Source organism: Schistocerca americana, chromosome 4, assembly GCF_021461395.2.
Source record: "Schistocerca americana isolate TAMUIC-IGC-003095 chromosome 4, iqSchAmer2.1, whole genome shotgun sequence".
Classification (NCBI taxonomy): domain Eukaryota; kingdom Metazoa; phylum Arthropoda; class Insecta; order Orthoptera; family Acrididae; genus Schistocerca; species Schistocerca americana.
This window is the reverse complement of record NC_060122.1, coordinates 852346349-852373998: the sequence shown is the minus strand read 5'-3', so window position 1 is coordinate 852373998 and position 27650 is coordinate 852346349. Positions and strand designations below refer to the sequence as shown.

Here is a 27650-nt window from a genome sequence, read left to right as displayed (position 1 = left end):
TTTGGCCTCTAGCAGGTCTTCCAGCTTCTTTTCTTCTTTTTTTACCTTCCTGGATGTTTCTCTTGCTTTCTTGACCGTATTTGATACAGACCTGTCTGCATCGACTATCCTCATTTTATCACAGTGTTGCAACCCAGTGCTCATATTTTCGCCAGGATTAATTCCCAGCTTTTTCAGAACCCAACACATTCCAATATTACCACAATTGAATGTACTAACAGCATCATGAACTCCTAGTTCCATTGTATGCATGCCTACAAATACAGTTTTAGGAAGGCGGTTCCAAATTATGCTGTTGAAACATTCATTTGGGTTCTGTGTCTGCCCATGCAGACATTTCCTTAGAAGGTCAGGATGAGCCAAGTCTCTGAAAATAGGTTTAATTGCTGTAATAACAGTAGCAGGAAGAGAATGCTGGTGAGAATAAGATTCTCCAGTTGCCTGAGCCCTATTGTATTTGCACCACAACTTTTCTCCTGACACAATCCATGACAAGGCTTATCATCAATAGAGGACTTATGGAAGAATATGGCCCAAACATCTCTCTTCATTGCTTCCAAATTTTCTTTATTTCTCGCATTTGCCTGCCCATAGTATACCTGCAAGTTTTCTATTTCAGTTTTAGTTAACCGACCCGGTCCGGTCAAAAATTTTCCATCGTCTAATTTTTTTCTTCTCATATCAACAGTTAGTTTTCTCAGCCTTGTTCCCAAACGTTTTTGAACATGGCCTAGACATTCGATTTTGCTAATAATGGCATCTCTATATGGCTTAGAGTTCACCACATTATTGTATGCCTTACTGTCACCATCACGCAAATATTTGGTGTACCGTATACCTCTTTGTTTCTATGGTGCGATGAAATATTTGTTATGCTCCATGAACTTCCATACCGCCACGTGTTCCTCTAAAATTAGCCACACAGTTGTGTCCTTCATGTTCATTGACTTTACGACATTTGCAATATTTTGACATTATCTCGACATCTAACACTTTACTGGTGTCTACACTCGTGGCAGTCACTACTCCATTCAGAGAAGTATGTCCTCTTTTCTGCCAACTTACATCAAGTGCAACTGCAATATCCGAACATCCATCATTTTCTTCCACTGCTTCTCTAGCAGACAGTTTCATGCTTTCCTCACTGACCTCACATACAGCTTTTTCTAATATTGCTGTAAGTTTTTTAAATTTATTTGGTGATTGATGTATGTTCATCACTGAACAAAATGTTCTCCCTGCAGCCATGCCCTTCCCAATAAGGCATAAACTAATCTAGTATTGATTTCATGAGGGCCACTTGCATCTGGTTTTGAAGAACTCAAAAAAAAATCACAGCAGAGCATTTAGTGCAAATTAAATCCAAGGCAATTGCTAGGCCTTTTCTCCCACTGGCACTCTCACAAATTTTCACACTCTATGACTCGCCACACTGTCTACTTGTACAAATTTGGAAATTACATCTGATAATATTCTCAAATTTATGATAATGTTACTGCAACCCTTGTTGCTTACGGTAAATTAGTTGTAACTCTCTTGAAATGGTGAGAGCTTCTTTGATGATGCACTTGTTGAAGAATTAGAATTAGAAACATTGTTGCCAGGCAACATAACCTCTTGTACAGAAAGCTTTCTAAACTTGTTTCCTCTAAATTGTCGTTTCTTGAAAATGCCTTTACGTTCCATCATCTTCAATAAACACAACAAAACACACGTAAACAAGCAGTGCAAACGTAAGTATAACAACTATTTGCAATCTCACTTGAACAAAACTAACCACGTGTTTGAAAGCGTGTTGTTTACAAACAGCAGAAACAAAAGAATACCGACCGTTGCATTCCAAGGATAGCCAACACACTCGGGAGTAAAAAAAAACTAACGTGCAATGTAGGGTATATAAAGATCTAAAATATATGCAGAAAAGTGGGTGTGGCACATAAACACACGTGGTAGGAAAATGCTCTTTAAAAGCTTGAAAAAAAATTTTTTTTCTGCAAAATCCTTTTCAGAGTACTTAAATAAAACCTTAATCTATTGAAATATGATGAAAACCAAAAATCGATTTTTTTATTTTTATTTATTTTTTATTTATTTATTTATTTTTTACCTGAACTACGGTGTGGTCCTCTTGAGCTGTTCTTGGGTAGTCAACTGGGTGGTGCTGCTCAGATGCTACTAGATTTCATCAGTCTGACTAGTTGCAATCCTCGGGCAGTCCTGATGACCTCCAGTTGCCTTCCGCTGTGTATTTCCCGTATATCCGCTGCCAACACTGGGTATACCGACACTGTTGAAGCAGTGAGGGGACATGTTGTTGGGGCACGAGCCACAGCTCCAAGTCTCAGAATTGTTACCACAGGGATGCTAGAGGAGCAGAGGGGATACAATTACTCCATGTGGTCTTAGCTCTTCACTTCACGTGACATAAGTGGATCTGCCCACAAACACTTTAATTGCGTTTTGAGCATCTCAGGGCTTGGACTCTGGACTGACTTAGTTGGAAACTAGATATGTATTCATTGTGTAGCTTGTATTCTAGAGAGAATTGTAAAGTGTGTTAGTCTGTTGTAACTGGGTAGTGCAACTATTATTCTGATATGTCCTTTTGAGTTCTGCTACTCTACAACTTCTGACTTTGTTACTTGTTCTTTATCTATGTGATGCTTAAAGTAAGTGCATCTATCCTGTATCATCCAGATAGTCTGCCTTACATACATTTTCCTACACTGGCTTGGGATGTGGTAGACTCTTGGTTTCATGAATCCTAGGCTGTCATTGACAGACCTCAACAAAGCTTTCATGTAGGAAGGGGTGGTGGATGAATTACACTCACGATGTCATATTTTGTAGGTATTCCTCCAATTTCCAAAGCTAGTTGCCACTAACAAGTATAGCACCCTTTCTCAAATTTTAACTTTATAACTGGTATTAAAAAAACGGGTTGTAGGTAAAATGTGCCTTGCATAATCTGGTGGGGTATGGTAAACTAATGTACTTCCATAATTATCTTCTGATACACTGATTGCAGATCATTATTTTGACTGTTGGATGAAATGGGAGGGAAGTTGCAATATCCTTTAGCGGAAATACTGTGAAGCATTAACAGGTAGGGGTTCAGATTTTGTGTTGACTGTTTAAGAGGCAGGAAAAGAAGATAAAAGACTCAGTAAGTGACTTTCTCAGTCTCTGTGATCAAAGTGTACATTTACACTGAGATACATGTATCACAGCTTGTATGAGCTTCATGTCAATTTGACATGTCGCAATACACCACCTCGTACAAAAGTTCACCCAATCGTTTGCAGACCTTCCTATGCATACAAGTCACAGAACTTTCACACGCTCGATATCACTCTTCCTTAGTGCCATGCCACCATATTTGTTTATGAGTGCCAATTTGTTTTTGAGTGTTCTTTGGAGTCTGTTGTATTCTTTGGGTTTTATGCGTTTTCTTTCTTTGTCCAATAGGGCAAATGCACCAGCACATAAAAATATAAAGTCTTTTACATCATTATGGGAATCCATCACAAGTTACAAACAGCTCTGCACCACCAACAACACAAATACAAATTGCCAGATGTAAATGCATGATCGTACATGAACTGCGCTCGTACAAGTTGTGATAAATGTCCTGGATATGTGTGTACATGTCGCACATATTTGTGGCAATACAAATCCCAGATGTAAACATACCTTTAGAGAAAGTTCTGAGAGAGAACCTGACATCCATCCAGCTTGAATAATTTAAAAGGTTTTTGGAGTGGATCAAGATGTTCGATAATAAAAAACTATGATGAGGGAAAAGAGATTATGAAACAGTGACAGCTACAGCAACGGGTACAGGTTAAAATATTATTTTGAGATATCGAGACAGTGATTATTCAGAACCCAATAAAAAAGTGAATGAAGTAGTAACCCTATTAGGAGAGGAATGCATTATTCAGAAATAATCAGTCGCCACATATCTGAAGTAGTCATGTTTCTTTATCACAATGGCAAAAGTATATCTTATGAAGTGAAGTGGTAGTGTTGGTAAAAGTTTGCTCACGGTCATGATGGAAACTTTTCTTCTGTCACACATCCCATTGAATGAAAATAAGCTTAGTGATATACATTTCCAACAGTAACAGCAAAATAAATGACTAGATAATTATATCCCTGTGATTTCTAACTGATTACATTTACTGGTTGTGGCTAGTTAATGAATTAATTGAGTAAAGCCTTTTTCTGCCCAAAGGTTGGCTATAACACTGCAGTGCTTCACCAGGCATGACACTATTGGAGGATGCGGGTCCTCGCCTTTCTCTGACGTTTGAACTATAGTTGTGGGCTGAAAAGCAGAAGTGTTGAGTCATCAGCAGGCACACACAGAAAGATAGGAAACTTGCTAGTTTTGGAGTAACCCGCGCGTGCGCGCGCACACACACACACACACACACACACACACACACACACACACACTTTGCTATGTCCCTACAGGGTGCCAGCTGGATGCACAGTGCAGCATTTTGGCAGGTGGACTTGCTTGTGGTTGGCCACCTGCGAAAGCAGCTGTGTCGTACACAAACCCAGCTGCAGACACTGCACAGCTTTTTATGTTGGTACGATTACGGACCATATGTCCACCAGGATGAATGGCCACCACCAGTGGCTTCCTCACAACGTGAGCCATCTCGATCCTTCCCTCCATCTCCAGATCCTCCGAACTGTGCGGGTCTGGGTTATCCTCGCTACACTTCCTTCGTTACTGCGATCGCCCCGGCTTTGACCTCCGGTAACCCTCTGTCCCCACGCCCTTCCTCCAAAAGTTTCTCCTTCCTCAGTACTGTCACCCCCTCTGAGTTCACGTCACCTTCGACGTGCATTGCTCCCTGTTGGCCCAGACAACCGTTCGTCACGTGCCTAGCCTGCGCACCTGCCTCCCCTTACTCCTGCACTCGTAGCCTTCAGACCGGCTGCCACCCTCTGAGCCGTGAGCCACCCACATACCGAACCCTTCTCCCTGCCTCCCAACTCTCTCTGTCTCTACCCACCCCACCTGACACAATCTGCACCACAACGTAGTTCACCTCCCAAAATGCAGCTTGTGCGTCCAGAGGGCGTCGTGTAGGGGCATGTATGTGTGTGTGAGGGTGCAGGCGTGTGTTTGTGCGTGTGTGTCCTCTAGCTTGGGAAAGGATTACACTGAGAGCTAGCAAGTTTTCTTTCTTTCTGTGTGTGTGTGTGTGTGTGTGGGGGGGGGGGGGGGGGGGGGGGTTGCGCCCGCTTGTTTACATCTCACACTGCTTCTTTTTGGTGAGTGGTTTTCTTTAATACAAAAGTATTTAGCTACAGGGAAAACTACAGCTCATTGCAAACTTTGGGACATTTTGCGTCTTGGTATTTTGCACATTAACAGATCATTACTAGAGTTGAAGGAATTGATAAGGGTGAGGAAAAAAAATTCTCAGACTGACAAAGCATTGTACCTTTGGGCTTTTGTATTTGCAGCTTGAACTTTAGCCACTTAGGCATAGAGGCAAAGTTCAGTTACTTATTTAAATGATAAACATTGAAAAAGAAAGATTGGCACTTAGTGTTCTACAAGTGGTAAGGTCATTAGAGGCAGAACAACTGTTAGTTGACTCTCATTGACTCTGATAAGTGTGGTAATGAGAGCAACTGAAGATTAGACACTGGATTCAGAGAGACCGCTTTCATCTAGGTTCACTTCATCTGGGTTAACTTCATCAAGACACTGGATACTGTTGACTTCTTTTTAAACATAAGAAAGTTGCATTTTTTAATCAGTGCAGATAGTTACCTTTAAAAGAGAGAAAAGTGGTTTAGTTTGAAAATGAGGAGTCATCTTGAAAGAATGCACTTTATGTGTTCAGGTTGAGCTTAGTGCTTAGGATTCTGTTTTTCAAAGATGTCATGAATGAATGATTACATATAAGCAGTATCAAGTTAGGTGCAAAACCTAATTCTCAGCCTGGAGGTAGGAAGGAAGATCAGGATTTTACAGCCTAAAATCCAGTAAAAGCTCTGACTATACTTATGAATGGTAGTGGAGTAGAGTAGAATAGAGTAGAGTAGAGTTTTTTTGGCCCTGGTAATCGTATAGTACACAGATAGTACATTCTGATGTAGAATAAGTCAATGTATAACAAAATATAATATTACATTTGCATTAATTTAATTAGTTCTACATTAAATGATCACTGAATTACAATATACATAGCAAATATTGGTAAAGAGTAGATATTTTAAAGCAGAAAGAGCATGTACTGTACTGACAGATTAATGTTTGTATTACAGCAACATTTACATGGTAAATCATTAAAGTACTAATAACTTCTATGTGATACATCACTAAGGCAAAGACACAAATCGTTTGTGAGCTTCCTGAAGGAACTCTTGGAGGCTATAGAAGCAGTGAGGAGTCAAATATGCCTTAGCAGTTGACTTGAAATTTGCCAGGTCATTTATTGATTTAATTTGTGGGGGAAGGTTATAATAAATAACTTTCCCATAATACAGGGTTCCTTTTTTATTCATGGTGGTGATGGTGGGCTCTAAATAAAAATTTCCTTTTTTCCTGGTGTTATAGGAGTGGATATTTTCATTTTTCTGGAAGAGAGTGGGATTTTCCATTGAATATTTTTCCACAAACTCTGTTATCTCATACACATATATACATGGAAGTGGGAGGATTTATAGCTTTTCAAAGAGCGGTCTACAGGTTTTGTTTAATTTTACACCTTCCATTATTCTTATAATTCTTTTTTGTAGCCTAAAGAGCTATTGGCTAAGTGAAGAGTTACCCCAGAAAGAATTTCATATTTCAGTTGAGTATATATAGCATAATACAGTTTTCAGATAATTTTTGTTGTAGCATCCTTCCAATGTTCTCATTAAGTAGTATGTAGTGCTTAATTTCTTACAGTCTTTATCAATATGCGGCCCCCATTTAAGATTATCTTGGAGCCATACTCCCAAGAACGTAATGTTGTCTACATTCTGAAGGTCTTTGTCAGATATCTGAATCTGAACAGTTTGCTCACCTTTTTTCACATTATAGAAATTGAGTGTCACTTTCTTACTTGCATTTATTACCAATTTGTTGTGACTGAACCAGTTTTCAATATTGTTCAGTGTTTCTGTTGTAGACTTCTGAAGCATTTCCATTTCTTTCCCACTCATGTGCTCACTTGTATCGTCAGCAAACTGGATGATGATCTCGCAGAATTTGTTTATGTCATTCACGTATAACAGAAATATAAAAGGTCCCAGAACTGAACCTTGTGGCACGCCATATTTAATGGTTCCATAGTTTGAATAGTGGTGAGTGAGTTTGATGAAATTTTGATGTTGCACTTCAAGCACTTGTTTCCAACCGCTTAGGTATGACTTTATCCAGTTGTTAGATGTTCCTCTAATCCCCTGTAATCTTAGGCAGTAATTTTGTGTGATCTATAATATCAAAAGCCTTAGAGAGATCTAGACGTATTCCAATGACATTTTCGCCGTTATCTAGTTTCTGAAGTACTTCACTTAATAGTTCAAAAATTGCTGTATCATTTGATTGGCCTTTCCTGAAACCATGTTGTGCTCTGGGTTGTATTTTGTGCTCTTCCAGAAAATCTATTACTCTTTGAAAACTTTTTCTGTGATTTTTGAAAATACAGATAGTAGAGTAATGGGCCTGTAGTTATTCACTTCATCCATTTCACCTTTTTTGAATAGTGGTTTGAGCTTGGCTGTTTTTAGGCATGATGGGAAAATTCCGGTTTGAAAGGAACTAATGGTTCAATAATGAGATCTCCACATTTTTTAATAAGTCTGTCTGGGATATCATCTATTCCAGTGGAATGATTCACTTTTAAAGTTCTGATAACTGACAGGACTTCTTTCTGGGTTGTTGAAAAGAGAAACGGTGAAGTAGGATTTATGTTGGTATTTACAGATGATACTGGGCAGTTTGTTATGCAAGGTTTGATTTCAGCTATTAATTGCTCACTTATATTGCTAAAATAAGTATTGAACACATTTGCTATTTTTTTAGGATCATTAATTTCTTTGCCGTTACAATTCAATTTGATATTGGAATTTTGAGGAGAAACATTGTCAGTTTGCTGTTTCACTATATTCCATATGGCTTTCATTTTGTTATTGGAGTTATTTTAATAGCAGGCATTTGCCATTACTTTAGCTTCTTTGATCACTTTTTTAAGTATCATTTTATAATTCTTGAAATTGCGAGGAATTCGTTGGATACTATGGAAGACTTGGACATTTCATATAATCTTCGTTTTTCAGCACATGACTTTTTTATACCTGTTGTCAACCAGCAATTTTTTCTGTTCAGCCTACTACACTTGATTTTTCGATTTTTAGCTGGAAATGACATGTTAAAATAATGTGTAAATGTATCCATAAATATGTTGAACTTCTCGTCTGTGTTTTCGTATTTGTACATTTCAGTCTGTGTTTCCTTCTGTAGTAAATTCCTAAAGTATTCAGTGTTTTGATGGCTGAAGGTTCTTCCTATTTTCATTGTTTCTGTTAGTTTACTTAAGTTCAGCATTGAAGATATTTCAAGAAGCTGTGCAAGTGGTCACTGAAACCTGTGTTGAAGTTTCTAGCTGCATATTGATGGCTTTCCATATTTATCAGTATCATATCAATAGTGGTGATGGATACACTTGTAACGCTGCTAGGGTACTTTATAATTGAGAGCAGGTTGTATGTTGCACAAATAGCCATAAGATCATTTCTATCTTTTGAAACTTTGTTAAAGTCAGGGAACAAAATAGTTTCAGCGTACAGGAAATCTGTTTGCTATTGTATAGTCAATTATAATTAAAAGAAAGCAGTTACACTACTCGCAAAAATAAATATTTGTACAGTCAGTTTTTCTGCCAAATATCTCGTTGTGTGAAGTAGTTGAACATTGCACAAATGTTGAGAACAGCTCGAACCAACCCATGGATGCTTGTCAGATTGATTTCTACACTTTAATTGGTTCTAACCTTCAGCTGATTATAATACTATTTGTAAACATATTTTAATTGAGGCTGTCCTGTCAAACTTGAGAGCTAGCCTCAGACTTATAAACTCAATAGATGTGCAAAAATAAATAATTATTCACATTATTAAGCCACAGCTCCATAGTGTAATGACTGTAATACATTTCTTTTTACTTTTTCAGTCCTCCTCCTACTTGAATGTAGTTTACCTTGGTCTTGCTACCTAAATCCTAAGGATCTGACACACACACACACACACACACACACACACACACACACACACACAAACTAACTACTCCTTTTTCCCCATCTCAAAAAGTGTTTTGTGAATTTTGATATTAATATAGTATGGGTCATTATGTTTATTGTTGTTCTAGATATTATAGCAACTTAAGACAAGAGTTGCCACCTACAACTGACACTGTCTATCAGTCACGTAGCTACCCTCGTGGAATTTCTCCTCAGGAAATACACGGTCTGCAAGCTGTGCTGGATATTGTTAGAACAGTAGCTGGTAAGAAAACAATCACGTTTATGTTTAATAGGTGTTGTGTGATATTTACTTATTTGAAACTAATCTTCAAAATAGTATGCTCAAGAATTTGGTTTAATGCCAAAAATGACAGTAAGAATTAATAGTAATCAATTTGTATTGGTTTGTTATTTCAGAAAATGACAGTGTCTCTCGAGTAGCACTGTGTGAGAACACACAGTGGCAACCGTTGAGCATTTTACTTGGTTTGGTTACTTGCTCTGTACCAATACCTTTGAAAGCAGATTTGCTTCGAACGTTGGCAGCACTAGCTCGTTCACCAGATACTGCTATTACTTTGTGGTTTAACTTTGAAACATCACAGATTCTGTCCACAATTCCAAGTGCAAGCAGTTATCAGCCACGAGGGGTCCAAGTAAGTACTACTTCCGTACCTTGTGTTTTATTCTGTAAGAAAGGGCATGACAAGTAATTAAAAGCTGAAGCTGGAGCACAGTTTGATATTAAGAAACCCGGTATTATATCTTGAGGTCTTTTTGGAATTAGATGTTATGCTGAGAGAATGTGGATAGTTGAGTAAAGGCAGAAGTAAATGAACACGGGACTCCAGTCCTTATTGTTATGTACTACCTTATACAGAATAGTAAGGAGAAATGGGCTATGGAGTGGTGCAGCTGCTGTCGTCGTAGCGAAGCTGAACGGGAGCAGAAATAATTAGTGAACACGCAAATACAGTAAACAGAAGTTTTACTTAAGTGTAGGTTTCTCCAAGTGTTTCAAAGAAACTTTACAAAAAAACAAACAGAAGGTCCAAATATTACAAGAAACAACTAATGAGCATCATGCAATGTGAGGCTCCTGCAACTAATGCACGAACAAACTGTCAAAAGACTGACTGGAAGACTGTGACTGAGGCTGGGGTTGTAGTTGCTGCCGGCCAGCTTACATCGCAGCGGCAGATGTCACTCTTAGTCGGGGCCACTGAAGCCGTGGCTCAGCAGGCACAAGTCATTGGACCCCGTGGGCCCCGCGTGGCTGCTATCAGCGTGTGTCGGAAATGTGCGTTTCTGCTGCCAACCGTGGGACGCTGGTGAGAGTGGTATCGCTCTGTGGTACCACACTTACAGTTATTATTTGGTAGGTAACACAACCAAGTAGGGTTTTCATAGCGTGTAGGCTTTCACGGCCGGCGTCTTCAGTAATTAAAACTTCTGGGCTAAGAGGCCATGGTCCAATAGTAGAAATACTTCTCCCTGACGTTTCGTTGCCAGCTGCGGGCAACATCACCTGAGATAAGGGAAGGACGAATTGTGGGTTCATTTTGATATTTTCTAAAGTATCATCTATGGCTACTGCATGCCATGGCTCTGTAAATTTGAAAAATCCAAAATATGAGTTATACGCCATCTTAGGAGATTGATGATGAAACAGAAGTGTGTGTGTGTGTGTGTGTGTGTGTGTAGGGGCGGGGGGCATGTGCGCATTTAATTTTATTTATTTTTTTGGCGGAAAGTTAATTTGTAAAGTAGAGGAAGAGGCTCATGAGAAACATTTCCAACTTACTTTGTGTTTTTTTTTTTTTTTTCCTTCCCATTCCTTTGAGATATGAAGGCAGATTTAAATGTACTACAGCACTTGTAGGTAGCAACAAATATTTATGATGGTGATTGTGAATAATGGTCTGAATAGGAGGCTGCAAGTATCTCCTCCACGTATTTAATTATTTGGGATAAAATTATTAATGACAGTTACCTAATTTCTGAAGGATTGTGATTTTTAATAATATTCGGAGAATTTTACTTTCTGTGTGAAAACAAGTCACAGCTTCTTTTCCCAATGTTATCAGCTAAGTAGTTGTGGCTATATTATTGAACACACTATGTTTATTTGCAGTAATTTTTGGTAAATTGCAGTACATTTTTCGCGTGGGTTACGATCCGAAGTAGATAAATTGTATTTACCACTACTTGTTTCATTCTAGAGCACAAATGTTTTTTCATGTTGCTTCATTTCACTGATTTTTTTTATAATCAGTGGTCACTGGAATTAAGCAGCTTATTTTCAGTTTCATTGTTACAGTCAGTGGACCCATTTGCTGCCACAATTTTACAAATTAACAACTGGTAAATACTTTCGGGTTTTCACTTGGCTTGAAAATGTGAGATGTAATTCTTTGTTTAACAGATTCATTGATTATAAGATGTTTTTTTTGCTGGACCTGAGTTTTTTGAAAGCAGGTTACCTGAAGCGAATAAACATTTTAAAGTCGTTTTTGTGCTATCGTTGGTGGATTATAGTAGATAACGTACAAATTGCAAAGACCTGTCTATATGAAGATAGGCAGTTTCCTCTACTACAATGTGAGGGCTTTGTGACCGGCCTCTGAACTTGATGCTGCCACTTAACACACATTCACAGCAGGCATCGTAGAGTTGTATCTGTATCACAGTCACCTGTAGTCTGTATTGTTGGAAGGCTCATTATAGAACTGCTATCACATATAACATGGGTAGACATGGTACTCTGATCTGGCAACTCTTGATGTGTTGTAAGTATTTGGAATTGACTGACACTTTGGTTGTGTGAGTGGCCCGGCATAATTTTACATTTGCTGCTGTATTAGGAAGACTCACATAAATTATGTTTTGAAATAACTCTTTTCTGACAACAGAAATGAGTAGCTGTAAACACTAGTAGCTGTAGGGAGGAGAATGATTTATGCTGTCATGCTCATTTTTCCACATTGTATTCCTCAAGATCTTTGAACCAGATGAAGTCAGTGCCTGCAACTCAGAGGTATAGTTTCTCTCTCATGTCACCAGGGTAGATTACCCTCACATTTCAATCAATCAACCCATCTCTATTCCTTGAGTACAAATCTCAAAAATTCTCTAGAAAATTGACTTTGAATTTTTCTGAGTGTGCTAATTCACAAAAATTTAAACTGTTTTCTGTGGGCTGCACGGTTCTGTGGTAAAATGCTTGCGTGTCATGTGGGCAGCTTGGGTTCGATTCGCCACAAATTTTTAAACAAAGGTGCATGTCCTATGAGCATTTTTGTGAAGCATAAAATACATAAACATGAAAAAAAATTAAAAATCAGATGCTCTTTGCTTGGACTGTGTGTGTTGTTGAGTATCACAGATGTGGTCTTACAGGAACCAGAGTGATAAGCACCATAAAAATATGGAGAACAATGATTTTTCATGACATTGAGCACAACATACAGATGTTACATTTTTTTATTGCATTTCCCCTCAATTCTCATGGAATTTTCACAAAAATGGTAATTAGATGCATTAATTAGCATATATTCAATGAATTTTGTATTTAAATGGTGTAGGTATTCTAATTGGCAGAAAGAAATGAAAAAAGTAATGACCAAAACGAGACTAGAACTAGTGATTACCAGTCGTGAACTATTTTACACTTCACAGATATGATCTTAGAATGTGCATCTTTGATTAAAAATTTGCATCTGCTGGAAATCAAACCTGAATTGCCTGTAGGACAGGAAAACATGCTACGACAGAACCATGCATCCCATCAAGGTATTGTTTTAGCTTTCGAGAGTTAAAGACACTCGGAAAACTTCACAGGCAATTTTCTTGAGAATTTTTGGGAATTGTTTCAAACCGCCTTGGGATATTGATTTCTGAGCTCTGGAGTACACATACCACAAGTATAAAAAAAATTACAAAATCCAGTTGCATGTGGCCTGCTTGTAAGTACCATTCTGCTGGAAAGTAGGAATTCAGTGAAACACACATAGTTAGTTTTGCAGCTGCTTGGAAGTGCCATAACAAAAGTGTTCCATCCCACTTCATACCTGGTCACAATTATTGAACTGTATGGAAAAAAAAGTAAATTAGTTACTAATTACGGTGTGCACACACTTTATACAATGTGTAAATGTCACTACAGATATTCAGATTTAGGTTATGACATGTTCGATACGCTTGCCATAATTGGGAATGATGTATCACAGGTGAATACTGAAATTCTGCATGACCTGCTGAAGTGTTGGAACATTGATACTACAGATGACCTTCAGAATTTCTGTTTTCGGTTCACCAATGGTTTTGGAGTTATTTCTGTGGACCTTGGCTTTAATATAGCCCCACAGAAAGGTGCCCCGTGTGTTCATAGCAGGAGAATATGTTAGCCATTTGAGGCCCATTCCAGAATGCGGTCCCCAAAGTGCTCCTCCAGGACATCAAACATTCTCCTGCTTCGATAGAGCCAAGCTGCGTCTTACATGAACCACATTTTGGTGAAATCAGGGCTTTGAATAATGCGGACAAAATCATCTTCCGAAACCTTCCCATACTGTTTGGTAGTCACCATGCCATCAAGGAATATTGCACCGATTATTCTGTGACTGGACATTGCACACCACATAGTTGGCTGTTGAGGGTGAAGAGACTTCTCAATCACGAAATGCGGATTCTCAGTTCCCCAAATGTGCCCATTTTGCTTATTGATGAATCCATCCAAATGAAAGTGGGCATTGTCACTTAACCAAACCATATTTACATCAATATTTCCTATTATGCCCCGTGGCCAACCGTGCAGTTTGAGCACCCTAAAGCAAACTGTTCAGAAGGTATGATGATTTTATTTCATATAGTTCATTAATTGTCATCCTATATATTAATGACATTGTTGAGGTGTAGGATCCTGTAGCATTGGGAATATGAGCGACTTGAAGTGGAGCTTACCAAGCCAAAACTGGTGAAGCACAATATCAGGACATGGTTGTATGTAAATCCTTTCAGCTGTTCAATTAAGATGAAGTGGGCTCTAAATAAGGCATAGGCCATTGATGCACTTAGGATCCACCATTGCTATAAGCAAGCCTACCCACTGCATTTTGCTTGAAAGTATTTTATTACTAAGAATACTTAAACAAGTGGACCCGGCAGCGGTGGAACATGAAGCTAGAGACTGGCGACGGTGGACCACCATCTGCAGTAGACATTTCCTCCATTGTGACTGACTGGCCTCCTTTTTATTGTGCTTGTAGTAATTTGTTCCTTCATAAATTTTTTATAGTGTGCAGTTTTTGATTTTCGTTTGCGGTGTAGTTTTTACTTTGTTTTCTGATGTAGGCCTTAAAGGCCTGTTTATACAGTAAATAAAAATAATAATAATAATAGGAACCAACACAACTGGATACAGATCACAAGTATACACAAAATTTATTACCAGATACCCAGAATTAAAATTTTTAACAGAACAACGACTAGCTGATCAGATCCGTGTAATAATCAAAAATAACAGGATACTCCAGTCAGAATTAGAAAACATCAAACAAGTACAACAAAGACTGGAACAAAATAATGTGCAATCAGAAGAAGAAGAAGAAGAAGAAGAAGAAGAAGAAGAAGAAAATACAGTAATGGACTCAAACATCCCAGAGCAAACAAACAAAGAACAACACGCATCAGTTAAACAGTCAGAGGAAAACGAAATCTTAAGACAGCCACCAGAACAAGCACAAATAGAACACGAAGTGACACACGTTAGATATAGAAAAAAAATTTCAGCTGACATATATAGAATACAAAGACACAAATACAGACATTAGACCATTCTTGCATAGACCCCCCAAATAACCCACAAGTCGAAACAACAATAAAAACTATCAACACAATCATACACAACAAAATAAATGAAAACACAACTATGGAAGAGTTACAACTACTGGTTTATATAGGAGCACTCACTACACTAAATATACACACTAGGCAGAGATCAGAACCAATCAACACACAGAAGAAACCCACAAAACCAGCATGGCAACACGGGCTACAGATCAGAATAGAAAAACTGAGAAAGGACAGTTTGTTGCGAAAGCTTGAATTTTGTGTGTATGTTTGTGTTTGTTTGTGTGTCTATCGACCTGCCAGCGCTTTCGTTCGGTAAGTCACCTCATCTTTGTTTTTATATATAATTTTTCCCACGTGGAATGTTTCCTTCTATTATATTGATATCATTAATTTGAATCCAACAATTACGTTTGTTATTGTCACTGTTGCATTTCGAAATCTTTTCTGTCGTCTTATTTTCCTCTTTCTGTTTTTGCCAGTAGTTTCACTTTGTATTTACCTTCTCCTTTTTACCGTAATCTGCTATACTATTTTAGCCTGCCTATATATACTCAATAATACGTAACCCACTTCCTAACCATAAAAAAAAAAAAAATTTTTTGCCGCTTTCAGCACTACCGCCACTATAATATCCACCGTTTCTAGTTCACAAACAGTTCCTTTCAATTTTTAAACAACCATTTCAGCCAGTTCTAATAACTTTCGCTTTATTTCCATTTCCGTTTTTCTCACATCACTTATAATTTTTAGCCGCTTCCCACAGGTTTTTACGTCATTATTTCTTCGTCAGACCATTGTTAGCCTCATTTTCATAATCTGCCACCACAAAACCACTCCTTTTAATATACTACACGCAGTTTTTTCGAAATTTTCCCGAATTTCTCCGTCCTTTAACGTGTTTTGGCGGCAACACAACCACCTAACCTTTATGCACATCGTTGTCTACCAACCCAAGTCCAACATAGCCCAGCTGTAACCAACACCTTTTCGCCTTTTTTCATTCCAGATCTCCAGTTACTTTCCGGTTCACCTTTATCTCTCCCCATATATTTTTATTTTCATTTTCATTTCACCTTATGTTACACTTTCCACCTTCTAATACCATGTCACCCTCACAACACCCCCACAACAACCCCATTAAGTTTTATTTACATTCCCTCCGCAAACATGCGCTCCCATATTCTATTTTATCAGGCTTGTCTGACATTTGGCATTACCCCCAAACGCCTCACACTTAAAGTTCCCATCTCTGGCTGCAACCCTTCCTTCCATCAGTCCCTATACCAGTTCCAAACTGAACAATCCATTGCCCTCACCCACCTAATCCTTCACCTACACATCAACTCAGCCAATGAACGAACCCGTCAAATCCTATACTTAATAAAAGTCCTTAATCTTTCCTCTCCCACATCCACACCGGCTGTTCAGAGCATCCTCCTACAGGCCAACCGTAAATCAGAATAGCATGCCACCCTCCACCTCAAAAAACTATCCAATCTTCTGGTTTCCCACCTCCGGAAAGGCAACTCACTCACCCTTCACAACCTTTCCAGCAAACCTCAACCTCCTCTCATTGCACACAAACCCAGTCTCTCCCATCTACTCAATCTCCCACTTCCAGCTCCACTCCCTCCAAAACCTCAAAATTCCGATCAACACAATCTGGAACCACAACACCCTAATTCAGTAGTTAACCTTTCCTCCTAACCTCTCTCCCAATCCGAAACCTCTGTCCTATCCAAAGGCCTCACCTTCAGCCCCACTCCCAGATTCAACCAAACAGCCCTCGTCAAAGATTTACTGTCCTACACTCGTACACTCTGCTGGAAATATCACTTTGCCATGAAGAAAAATAATCCTAATCCTACTCCTAATGATCCAACTCCCCAAGACACCATCCAAATTGAACCCTGCCTGGAACAGTTCCATCCTCCGTCACAGCGGGACCCACCTCCTCTTCCTCAAAATCACCCTCTCCAAACCTTCCAGGAATTTCTGACTTCCAGCCTTGCATCTCAATCCTTCTTAAAAAACCTTAATCCTACGCCCAATATCACCACTGCTGAAGCCCAGGCTATCCGTGATCTGAAGGCTGACCGATCCATCGTCATTCTTCCGGCGGACAAGGGTTCCACGACTGTGGTAGTTGATCGTCGGGAGTATGTGGCTGAGGGACTGCGTCAGCTTTCAGACAACACCACATACAAAGTTTGCCAAGGTAACCCCATTCCCGATGTCCAGGCGGAGCTTCAAGGAATCCTCAGAACCTTAGGCCCCCTGCAAAACCTTTCACCTGACACCATCAACCTCCTGACCCCATCGACACCCCGCACCCCTACCTTATACCTTCTTCCTAAAATCCATAAACCCAATCATCCCGGCCGCCCCATTGTAGCTGGTTACCAAGCCCCCACAGAACGTATCTCTGCCTACGTAGATCAACACCTTCAACCCATTACATGCAGTCTCCCATCCTTCATCAAAGACACCAACCACTTCCTTGAACGCCTGGAATCCTTACCCAATCTGTTACCCCCGGAAACCATCCTTGTAACCATTGATGCCACTTCCTTATACACAAATATTCCGCACGTCCAGGGCCTCGCTGCGATGGAGCATTTCCTTTCACGCCGATCACCTGCCACCCTACCTAAAACCTCTTTCCTCATTACCTTAGCCAGCTTCATCCTGACCCACAACTACTTCACTTTTGAAGGCCACACATACCAACAATTAAAGGGAACAGCCATGGATACCAAGATGGCCCCCTCGTACGCCAACCTATTCATGGGTCGCTTAGAGGAAGCCTTCTTGGTTACCCAGGCCTGCCAACCCAAAGTTTGGTACAGATTTATTGATGACATCTTCATGATCTGGACTCACAGTGAAGAAGAACTCCAGAATTTCCTCTCCAATCTCAACTCCTTTGGTTCCATCAGATTCACCTGGTCCTACTCCAAATCCCATGCCACTTTCCTTGACGTTGACCTCCACTTGTCCAATGGCCAACTTCACACGTCCGTCCACATCAAAACCACCAACAAGCAACAGTACCTCCATTATGACAGCTACCACCCATTCCACATCAAACGGTCCCTTCCCTACAGCCTAGGTCTTCGTGGCAAACGAATCTGCTCCAGTCCGGAATCCCTGAACCATTACACCAACAACCTGACAACAGATTTCGCATCCCGCAACTACCCTCCCGACCTGGTACAGAAGCAAATAACCAGAGCCACTTCCTCATCCTCTCAAACCCAGAACCTCCCACAGAAGAACGACAAAAGTGCCCCACTTGTGACAGGATACTTTCCGGGACTGGATCAGATTCTGAATGTGGCTCTCCAGCAGGGATACAACTTCCTCAAATCCTGCCCTGAAATGAGATCCATCCTTCATGAAATCCTCCCCACTCCACCAAGAGTGTCTTTCCACCGTCCACCTAACCTTCGTAACCTCTTAGTTCATCCCTATGAAATCCCCAAACCACCTTCCCTACCCTCTGGCTCCTACCCTTGTAACAGCCCCCAGTGTAAAACCTGTCCCATGCACCCTCCCACCACCACCTACTCCAGTCCTGTAACCCGGAAGGTGTACACGATCAAAGGCAGAGCCACGTGTGAAAGCACCCACGTGATCTACCAACTGACCTGCCCACACTGTGACGCATTCTATGTGGGAATGACCAGCAACAAACTGTCCATTCGCATGAATGGACACAGGCAGACGGTGTTTGTTGGTAATGAGGATCACCCTGTGGCTAAACATGCCTTGGTGCACGGCCAGCACATCTTGGTACAGTGTTACACCGTCCGGGTTATCTGGATACTTCCCACTAACACCAACGTATCCGAACTCCGGAGATGGGAACTTGCTCTTCAGTATATCCTCTCTTCCCGTTATCCACCAGGCCTCAATCTCCGCTAATTTCAAGTTGCCGCCACTCATACCTCACTTGTCATTCAACAACATCTTTGCCTCTGCACTTCTGCCTCGACTGACATCTCTGCCCAAACTTTTTGTCTTTAAATATGTCTGCTTGTGTCTGTATATGTATGGATGGATATGTGTGTGTGTGCGAGTGTATACCCGTCCTTTTTTCCCCCCTAAGGTAAGTCTTTCCGCTCCCGGGATTGGAATGACTCCTTACCCTCTCCCTTAAAACCCACATCCTTTCGTCTTTCCCTCTCCTTCTCTCTTTCCTGATGAGGCAATAGTTTGTTGCGAAAGCTTGAATTTTGTGTGTATGTTTGTGTTTGTTTGTGTGTCTATCGACCTGCCAGCGCTTTCGTTCGGTAAGTCACCTCATCTTTGTTTTTATATATATTATTTAACAGTTACACTGCAGACCCATAGACATTCCCTGATACACTTACTCATCGAATAACTTATCTGAAACCTAAAGATCAAGCAGACACAGCAAACCCAGCTAAATATCGCCCCATAACATGCCTACCAACAATATACAAAATATTAACTTCAGTCATTACACAGAAATTAATGACACATACAACACAGAACAAAATTATAAATGAAGAACAAAAAGGCTGTTGCAAAGGAGCACGAGGATGTAAAGAGCAACTGATAATAGATGCAGAGGTGACATATCAAGCTAAAACTAAACAAAGGTCGCTACACTATGCATACATTGATTACCAAAAAGCTTTTGATAGTGTACCCCACTCATGGTAACTACAAATATTGGAAATATACAAAGTAGATCCTAAATTGATACAGTTCCTAAACATAGTAATGAAAAATTGGAAAACCACACTTCATATCCAAACAAATTCAAATAATGTCACATCACAACCAATACAGATTAAGCGTGGAATATACCAAGGAGACTCATTAATTCCTTTCTGGTTCTGCCTTGCTGTGAACCCACTATCCAACATGCTAAATAATACAAATTATGGATACAATATTACTGGAACATACCCACACAAAATCACACATCTGCTATACATGGATGATCTAAAACTACTGGCAGCAACAAATCAACAACTCAACCAATTACTAAAGATAACAGAAGTATTCAGCAATGATATAAATATGTCTTTTGGAACAGACAAATGTAAGAAAAATAGCATAGTCAAGGGAAAACACACTAAACAAGAAGATTACGTATTGGATAACCACAGCGACTGCATAGAAGAGATGGAAAAAACAGATGCCTATAAATATCTAGGATACAGACAAAAAATGGGAATAGATAATACAAATATTAAAGAAGAACTAAAAGAAAAATATAGACGAAGACTAACAAAAATACTGAAAACAGAATTGACAGCAAGAAACAAGACAAAAGCTATAAATACTTATGCTATACCAATATTGACCTACTCATTTGGAGTAGTGAAATGGAGTAACACAGACCTAGAAGCACTCAATACACTTACACGATCACAATGCCACAAATATAGAATACATCACATACATTCAGCAACTGAAAGATTCACATTAAGCAGAAAGGAAGTAGGAAGGGGATTTATCGACATAAAAAACCTACATTATGGACAGGTAGACAATTTAAGAAAATTCTTTATAGAACGAGCAGAAACTAGCAAAATACACAAAGCAATCACTCATATAAATACATCAGCTACACCACTGCAACTTCATAACCACTTCTACAACCCTTTAGATCACATAACATCAATAGATACAAAGAAAGTAAATTGGAAAAAGAAAACACTACAGCAAGCACCCATATCATCTAACACAGCCACACATCGATCAAGACGCATGGCTAAGAAAAGGCAATATATACAGTGAGACGGAAGGATTCATGATTGCAATACAGGGTCAAACAATAAACACCAGATATTACAGCAAGCATATTATTAAAGATCCCAATACCACAACAGGTAAATGCAGACTTTGCAAACAACAAATAGAAACAGTAGATCACATCACAAGCGGATGTACAATACTAGCAAATACAGAATACCCCAGAAGACATGACAATGTAGCAAAAATAATACATCAACAGCTTGCCTTACAACATAAACTTATAAAACAACACGTTCCCACATACAAGTATGCACCACAAAATGTACTGGAAAACGATGAATACAAATTATACTGGAACAGAACCATTATAACAGATAAAACAACACCACATAACAAACCTGACATCATACTCACCATTAAAAAGAAGAAATTAACACAACTAATCGAAATATCCATACCCAATACAACAAATATACAAAAGAAAACAGGAGAAAAAATTGAAAAATACATCCAACTGGCTGAGGAAGTCAAGGACATGTGGCATCAGGATAAAGTTGACATTATACCAATTATACTATCAACTACAGGAGTCGTACCACACAATATCCACCAGTACATGAATGCAATACAGCTACATCCAAACTTATATATACAACTACAGAAATCTGTAATTATTGACACTTGTTCAATTACCCTAAAGTTCCTAAATGCAATGTAACGTATACCGTACAATTAAAAGGAAGTCACGCTTGATCAAGGTCCGTGGCACCTTCCATTTTTAACCAGACATAACGTCTGAGACAAGAAAGAAATAATAATAATAATAATAATAATAATAATAATATCATTATCAATGAGAGGAATCTTGTGCCATTGGTGTGTACTCTTGTCCTCTATTTTGGGTGATAAATTTAAAGATGTCAGCTTGAGATTTCTCCAATTTAAAAATGTCAAGAATGTATGTGGTTGCAGAACGCCAGATGAAGTTTCTCTGTATATGAAACACTGTAGACTGTGTAATGGTTTGGATGGTCATTATGGTTTCACAGGATACTTTCTACATACTATAAAGGAACATAACTGATAAATCAGCGAATCATTTTAGGTGACCATATTCATTGAATGGGTGCTCTCATTATTTCCATCAGGAAATTGCATCTTTCACAGTTCTAATGTCCCCGTCACATGGCTAGAAATGTCCAATATGGCTTTTCTGAATTGAGCATGAAATAATGTGTCTTTGCTGGTTTCAACAATCGGTGCATCTCAGCACTGACTTATGAGGTCTTTATTGGATAAACAATCAATAGTCATCATTCTTCTCTAGTGCCCTCAAGGAATTGGGAAGTTTCTTTGCTAGGAATGGAATAATTAGTCATGATTTATAAACATGTGTTGTCAGGGCAATTCAAGCAGTTTTGAATGCCATATGAGCCCCTACACAATAAGGGATATCATTTTCTCCAACCTCGTACGTGTTTAATAACATTTATAGATAGTGCTCAGGCTGAATCAATAACTTGTATCCAATTGTTAATGGACTATCTGACCATGATGCACAATTTATGGAAATAAACAATACACCACCTTCCAGCCCTGAGGCAGGTTCATATAAAACAGTGAGGCGTATTAATGAGAACAGGCTACAGTGTTTCAAGAGTATGTTAAGAAGTGGAATGGGTGGATGTGTGTATAGAAAGAAGTGCTAATGTCAGATTCAGTTTATTCCACGGTGGCTTTGTGTTTATATTTGAAAGTAGCTTTCCTAAAAAGTTGCTAAAGAAATCCATTTAAACAGCAAGTAAGCGTAGGCTACCTAAGAGAATTAAAATCTCATGTAAGGGAAAGAAGGAAATTTATACACAGTCCAGAATAAGTAAAGATCTGGTGTTATTTGCATACTACAAAAAATCCTGTGCTATTTTAAAGGAAGTCATTAAAGTGTCGAGAAGGAAGGATGCTCTGAATGGAAGAAATAATAGAAATAATAAGATTAAAATTAATTGAGATATTGTCAAATAGGAGACAGGAATATGCTAGTGAGCGTACAAGACGATAAAAATTAAACTACATGACAGTATTGTGACCGATAATTCGCATGTTAGAGGTGCATTTAACAATCTATTTATAAATGTGGTATCAAAGAGAATTAAATAGTTCAGTCCAAGAAGAAGGAGAATATATTTAGAAAGATGTCGTACCATGAAACTTCAAGCAACTAGAAGTAGCACCAACATCTTTCACTGAAATTAATAAAATTATTTTAAAAAAATGCACTTGAAGTTGATAGAATTTCAAACAGAATTCTTAAAAGTAGTTGTAACTTACAATTAATGCCCTCAGTGATGTATGTAATGCATCACTGGCACAGGGAATTTTTCCACACATGTTAAAATGTGCAGTTGTCAAACAGCTTCATAAGAAAGGTGACATGACATGACAGACATAGATAATTATTGTCAGTTCCCTTATTGACATATTTTTCCAAAATATTTGAAAAAGTGTTGTATGCAGAGGGTAGCCTGACATTTAAGTAGAAACAATTTGCTTAGCATATCTCATTTTATTTTTTAAAATGAACATAGACAGTCTCAACTGACCATCTTCAGACCTCATACCATGCTGGTAGAATGGTGGTGGTGAATGGAGCAGGTGTTACAAACTCCACGAATGCCAACACCTGCTTCATTCACCGCCACTGCCTACCTTATGGTATGAGGTCTGAAGACGGTCAGTAACAAACCGAAACCGGTAACCACAAAAATAAAGGTTTCTTGTGGGCGAGACTGTTTCTGTTAATTTTAAAGCACTAAGAATAACCACTGTTCTGCACAAAAAATGTTCTCAAAAAATGCAGTATATCAGTTTGGATTCCAGGAGGATTGCTTGACTGAGAATGCTATTTATACATTCACCCACCAAGTATTACAAGGTTTAAATAATGAAAGTTGCCAGTTTGTATTTTTTGGAATTTTTCCAAAGCATTTGATTTTGTAGATCATGTTACACACTTCGGAAAACTTGCATTTTATGGAATTGATCACCTTAGATGCAGCTTGTTTGATTCACAAATAACAAACAGGATGCAAAAAAGTTGAGCTGGATAATTCAAACAATATTGGAAAGACAGAAAATTTTAGTGACTGGGGAGAAGTCACAAAGAGAGTTTCACAGGGTTCAATTTTGGGTTCACTCCGAACCCTCATTTATGCGAATGATCTTGCACGCAACATTCAGATTCTCTCGACATTTAGCAAGCAGGAATGGTACTTTCTGCAGGTGATACTAATACAATAAATACCATTAGTGAGAAAATAACAGAAGAGATTGTTAATGGTGATATCCACAGATTTATTAAATTGTCCTCTAAAAATGTACTCCCTTAATTCAATTCTGTACAACAAATAGTCATATTGACAATTGATGTAATATATGAAAGGGAGTCAGTAAATAGGGTAATGTGCTCCAGACTTTTCTGTACACATTTTGGTGAAAACTTGAACTGGAAAGGGCATGTTACTGAGCTCCTGAAACAGTTCAGCTGTGTTTGCTATTTGTATAATTGCTAGTCTTGGAAACAGATGAAGTAACCTTCTGACATATTTTGCATATTTCCACTCTATAACGAATTATGGAAATTTTTTTTTGCAGTAACTCCACTTAGAAAGAAAGTATTGATTGCACAAAAATGAGCAATAAAAATAATCTGTGGTGTTCACCTGTGGTTGTCATGTAGATACCTCTTCAAAGCATTGTAACTGCACTATCACAATATGTAAATTCGCTAATGAAATTCACAAATAAACCATCACAATTTGAGATGATTAGTAATGGCCACACATACAACACTAGAGGAAAAAAATACCTTTATTACCCATTATTAAAGGTGCTAGTGTCTCAGAAAGGATTTCAGTATGCAGCAGAAAAAGTGTGTGATCATTTGCTCAATAACATAAAATGTCTGACAAGTAGCAAAGCAAGTTTTAAATCTAAACTAAAATCATTTCTCGTGGATGACACCTTCTATCTCATGGATGGATTTCCATTCAAAAACTGGTAGCCTGTTAAATAAAATGATTTTAAAAAACTTTTTTTAATGATGTTAATTGGCATAGCATTGTATGTATTTTTTATGCATTGTCTTTTTAGGTGGTAACACATTTTTGAAGGCTTTGTCACAGTAGCGACCTGAGAAGAACTGCTCTAATTGTCTGATGGTCAGATTTTGTCTTCTTTAAACTGAGGCAGTTGATAAACTTCTTTTCCAATTGGGCTACGGAGACTACTGAAACTCTTAACATTGGGATGTCAGCATATGCTACAATACCAATTACTTCCAGAACATATTCTAAGATCTCAAAAATGTCTACACCTGAAAATACTGGCTCATAGATGGCTCCTTGAGGGTATTCATTTTTTATGGGCCAGAGTAGAAGTTCAAGGATGAAAAATCACATTTGCTAAGTAGTTAGTGGCAGTGTAGTAGGAGACAAATTTCCTGTTATTGTTATTCATACATGTCTATCTAGTGATGTATCCAGTGCAATGGGTAGGCCAGGAAGAAGTCCTTTTATGCTGCAAAGGAGTCATAGACAGCCTGAATGTAGCTGAAGGTAGTCCCATAAAGAAATTTTTACCACATTCTCTGTACATTTGTAATCGCCACGTGAAACTTTGTTTTTTCTTACCGCCCCTGTTTCCTACCTCCCATTTTCTCAGGCAGTATACAAAGACACTTCTCCACATTAAAACATAGTATCCAAACACCCTCAAATATCCAAAAACATCTGTTTCTCAATCCCCCTCCCCTGCCCCTGTATCTTTCACCATACACACACCACAGTAGTTCTCATGAAACATTCAAAATTAGTGCCACACTAAACATAAGACAACAAGTGAGCAGTGACAATATCTTAGCACCTCTCAGTGAGCGTGAATATGTAAGTGTCTGCTCAAATCTTGTAATGTGGAAAATGTGTATGAAGGAAAGGTGTGAGTGAAATTATATGAAGTAAAGGTGTGAGTGAAATTGCATAAAAATGAAAAAATAAGAAAAATAAAAAGCTGTGTGAAAACAGCTTATGCAATAGCAGTAGAAAATGATATCGAGAGAAGGTACAAGTACAGTAACGTACATAACCACTACCCATGAAAAAACATTTCAAAAATACACTAGTTGTTTCATAATTTTTTGGCAGATGACATGCTGTCAGAATAATAAGTAAGGGGCACAAAAAAGACCTGTAAAAATGCATTTTCACTAGCAATGTAATCTTCAGGCGAACAATCAAAATAAACAGACAAAATGCACATGTCAAAATTTTTTGGCTTTCAGTAGATAAATGACCATAAATTTTGTATTACATTTTACAGAAATAAATTTGTCACACAGAAGTGACACGTAGGTGTCAAAATGAGTCTAGGTGCATAAAAAGAAATACATTGTGTTTGCATAATGCAGAGTTTTTAAAAAAAAACCAAATTAATAAAAGGCAAATATAACTGCAACCAACAACAGTGGTATAAATACAGAAGAATTCATTTCTTTGTTCACGAATTTTGTAGTTAGTGAATGCATGAAACAGAGAAGCCTTTTGCTTAAGTTTGTTGTTACTAAAGATGTAACTCCTCACTTGTCATCGATTCTAGATCAATCCATCAGTGATGAAATTGTGGTGGGGAGGGAGGTCATATTTGGCATCTTGGAAAATTGTGTTAAGGGGACCACACCCTGCATATCTAACCCATGTTAATTTAGGCAAGTATTTGACCCATTTCTGAAAAAAACTGATGCAGACCTTAATAGTTTTACTGTATGTTACATCATTCTAATAGTCAACTGTACTAAAATCTACTTTATCCATTTTATAGTTTTTAAGAAATGCTTTTTTAAATTGATTAACAAAATATATTAATTTTTTTCTGCAGAAAATATTTTTTTTAAAACTTCCTAATGGGGGAATATTAATGAGTGTAGTACCAGAGGTGGCTTTTTATGTTATGCAGAGTCTCTGAAAATTTCATTCATTTATCTATGATAGTTTCTGATATAATGAGGCATGTGTACTGAAAATTTTAGTTTGCGGGAAATTGACTTTAAAGAAAAAACTTTAAAAATTTGTTACTTACAGTTAATTAAAACTGTCCTGCTGCATATGATGGCCCTTCTTTGGCCTCTAGCAGGTCTTCCAGCTTCTTTTCTTCTTTTTTTACCTTCCTGGATGTTTCTCTTGCTTTCTTGACCATATTTGATACAGACCTGTCTGCATCGACTATCCTCATTTTATCACAGTGTTGCAACCCAGTGCTCATATTTTCGCCAGGATTAGTTCCCAGCTTTTTCAGAACCCAACACATTCCAATATTACCACAATTGAATGTACTAACAGCATCATGAACTCCTAGTTCCATTGTATGCATGCCTACAAATACAGTTTTAGGAAGGCGGTTCCAAATTATGCTGTTGAAACATTCATTTGGGTTCTGTGTCTGCCCATGCAGACATTTCCTTAGAAGGTCAGGATGAGCCAAGTCTCTGAAAATAGGTTTAATTGCTGTAATAACAGTAGCAGGAAGAGAATGCTGGTGAGAATAAGATTCTCCAGTTGCCTGAGCCCTATTGTATTTGCACCACAACTTTTCTCCTGACACAATCCATGACAAGGCTTATCATCAATAGAGGACTTATGGAAGAATATGGCCCAAACATCTCTCTTCATTGCTTCCAAATTTTCTTTATTTCTCGCATTTGCCTGCCCATAGTATACCTGCAAGTTTTCTATTTCAGTTTTAGTTAAC

The 27650-nt window shown here is 38.4% G+C and overlaps 1 protein-coding gene across 1 annotated transcript in view; it reads left to right on the top strand.

The window, feature by feature from the left end:
* The window catches only part of LOC124612680 (nuclear pore complex protein Nup205), a 314008-nt gene that overhangs the window by 139670 nt on the left and 146688 nt on the right, over positions 1–27650 (top strand). The window contains exons 12-13 of the mRNA XM_047141009.1: positions 9389–9525; positions 9681–9919. Coding sequence (XP_046996965.1) covers positions 9389–9525; positions 9681–9919 — 376 coding nt within the window. The remainder of the gene's footprint in view (positions 1–9388; positions 9526–9680; positions 9920–27650) is intronic.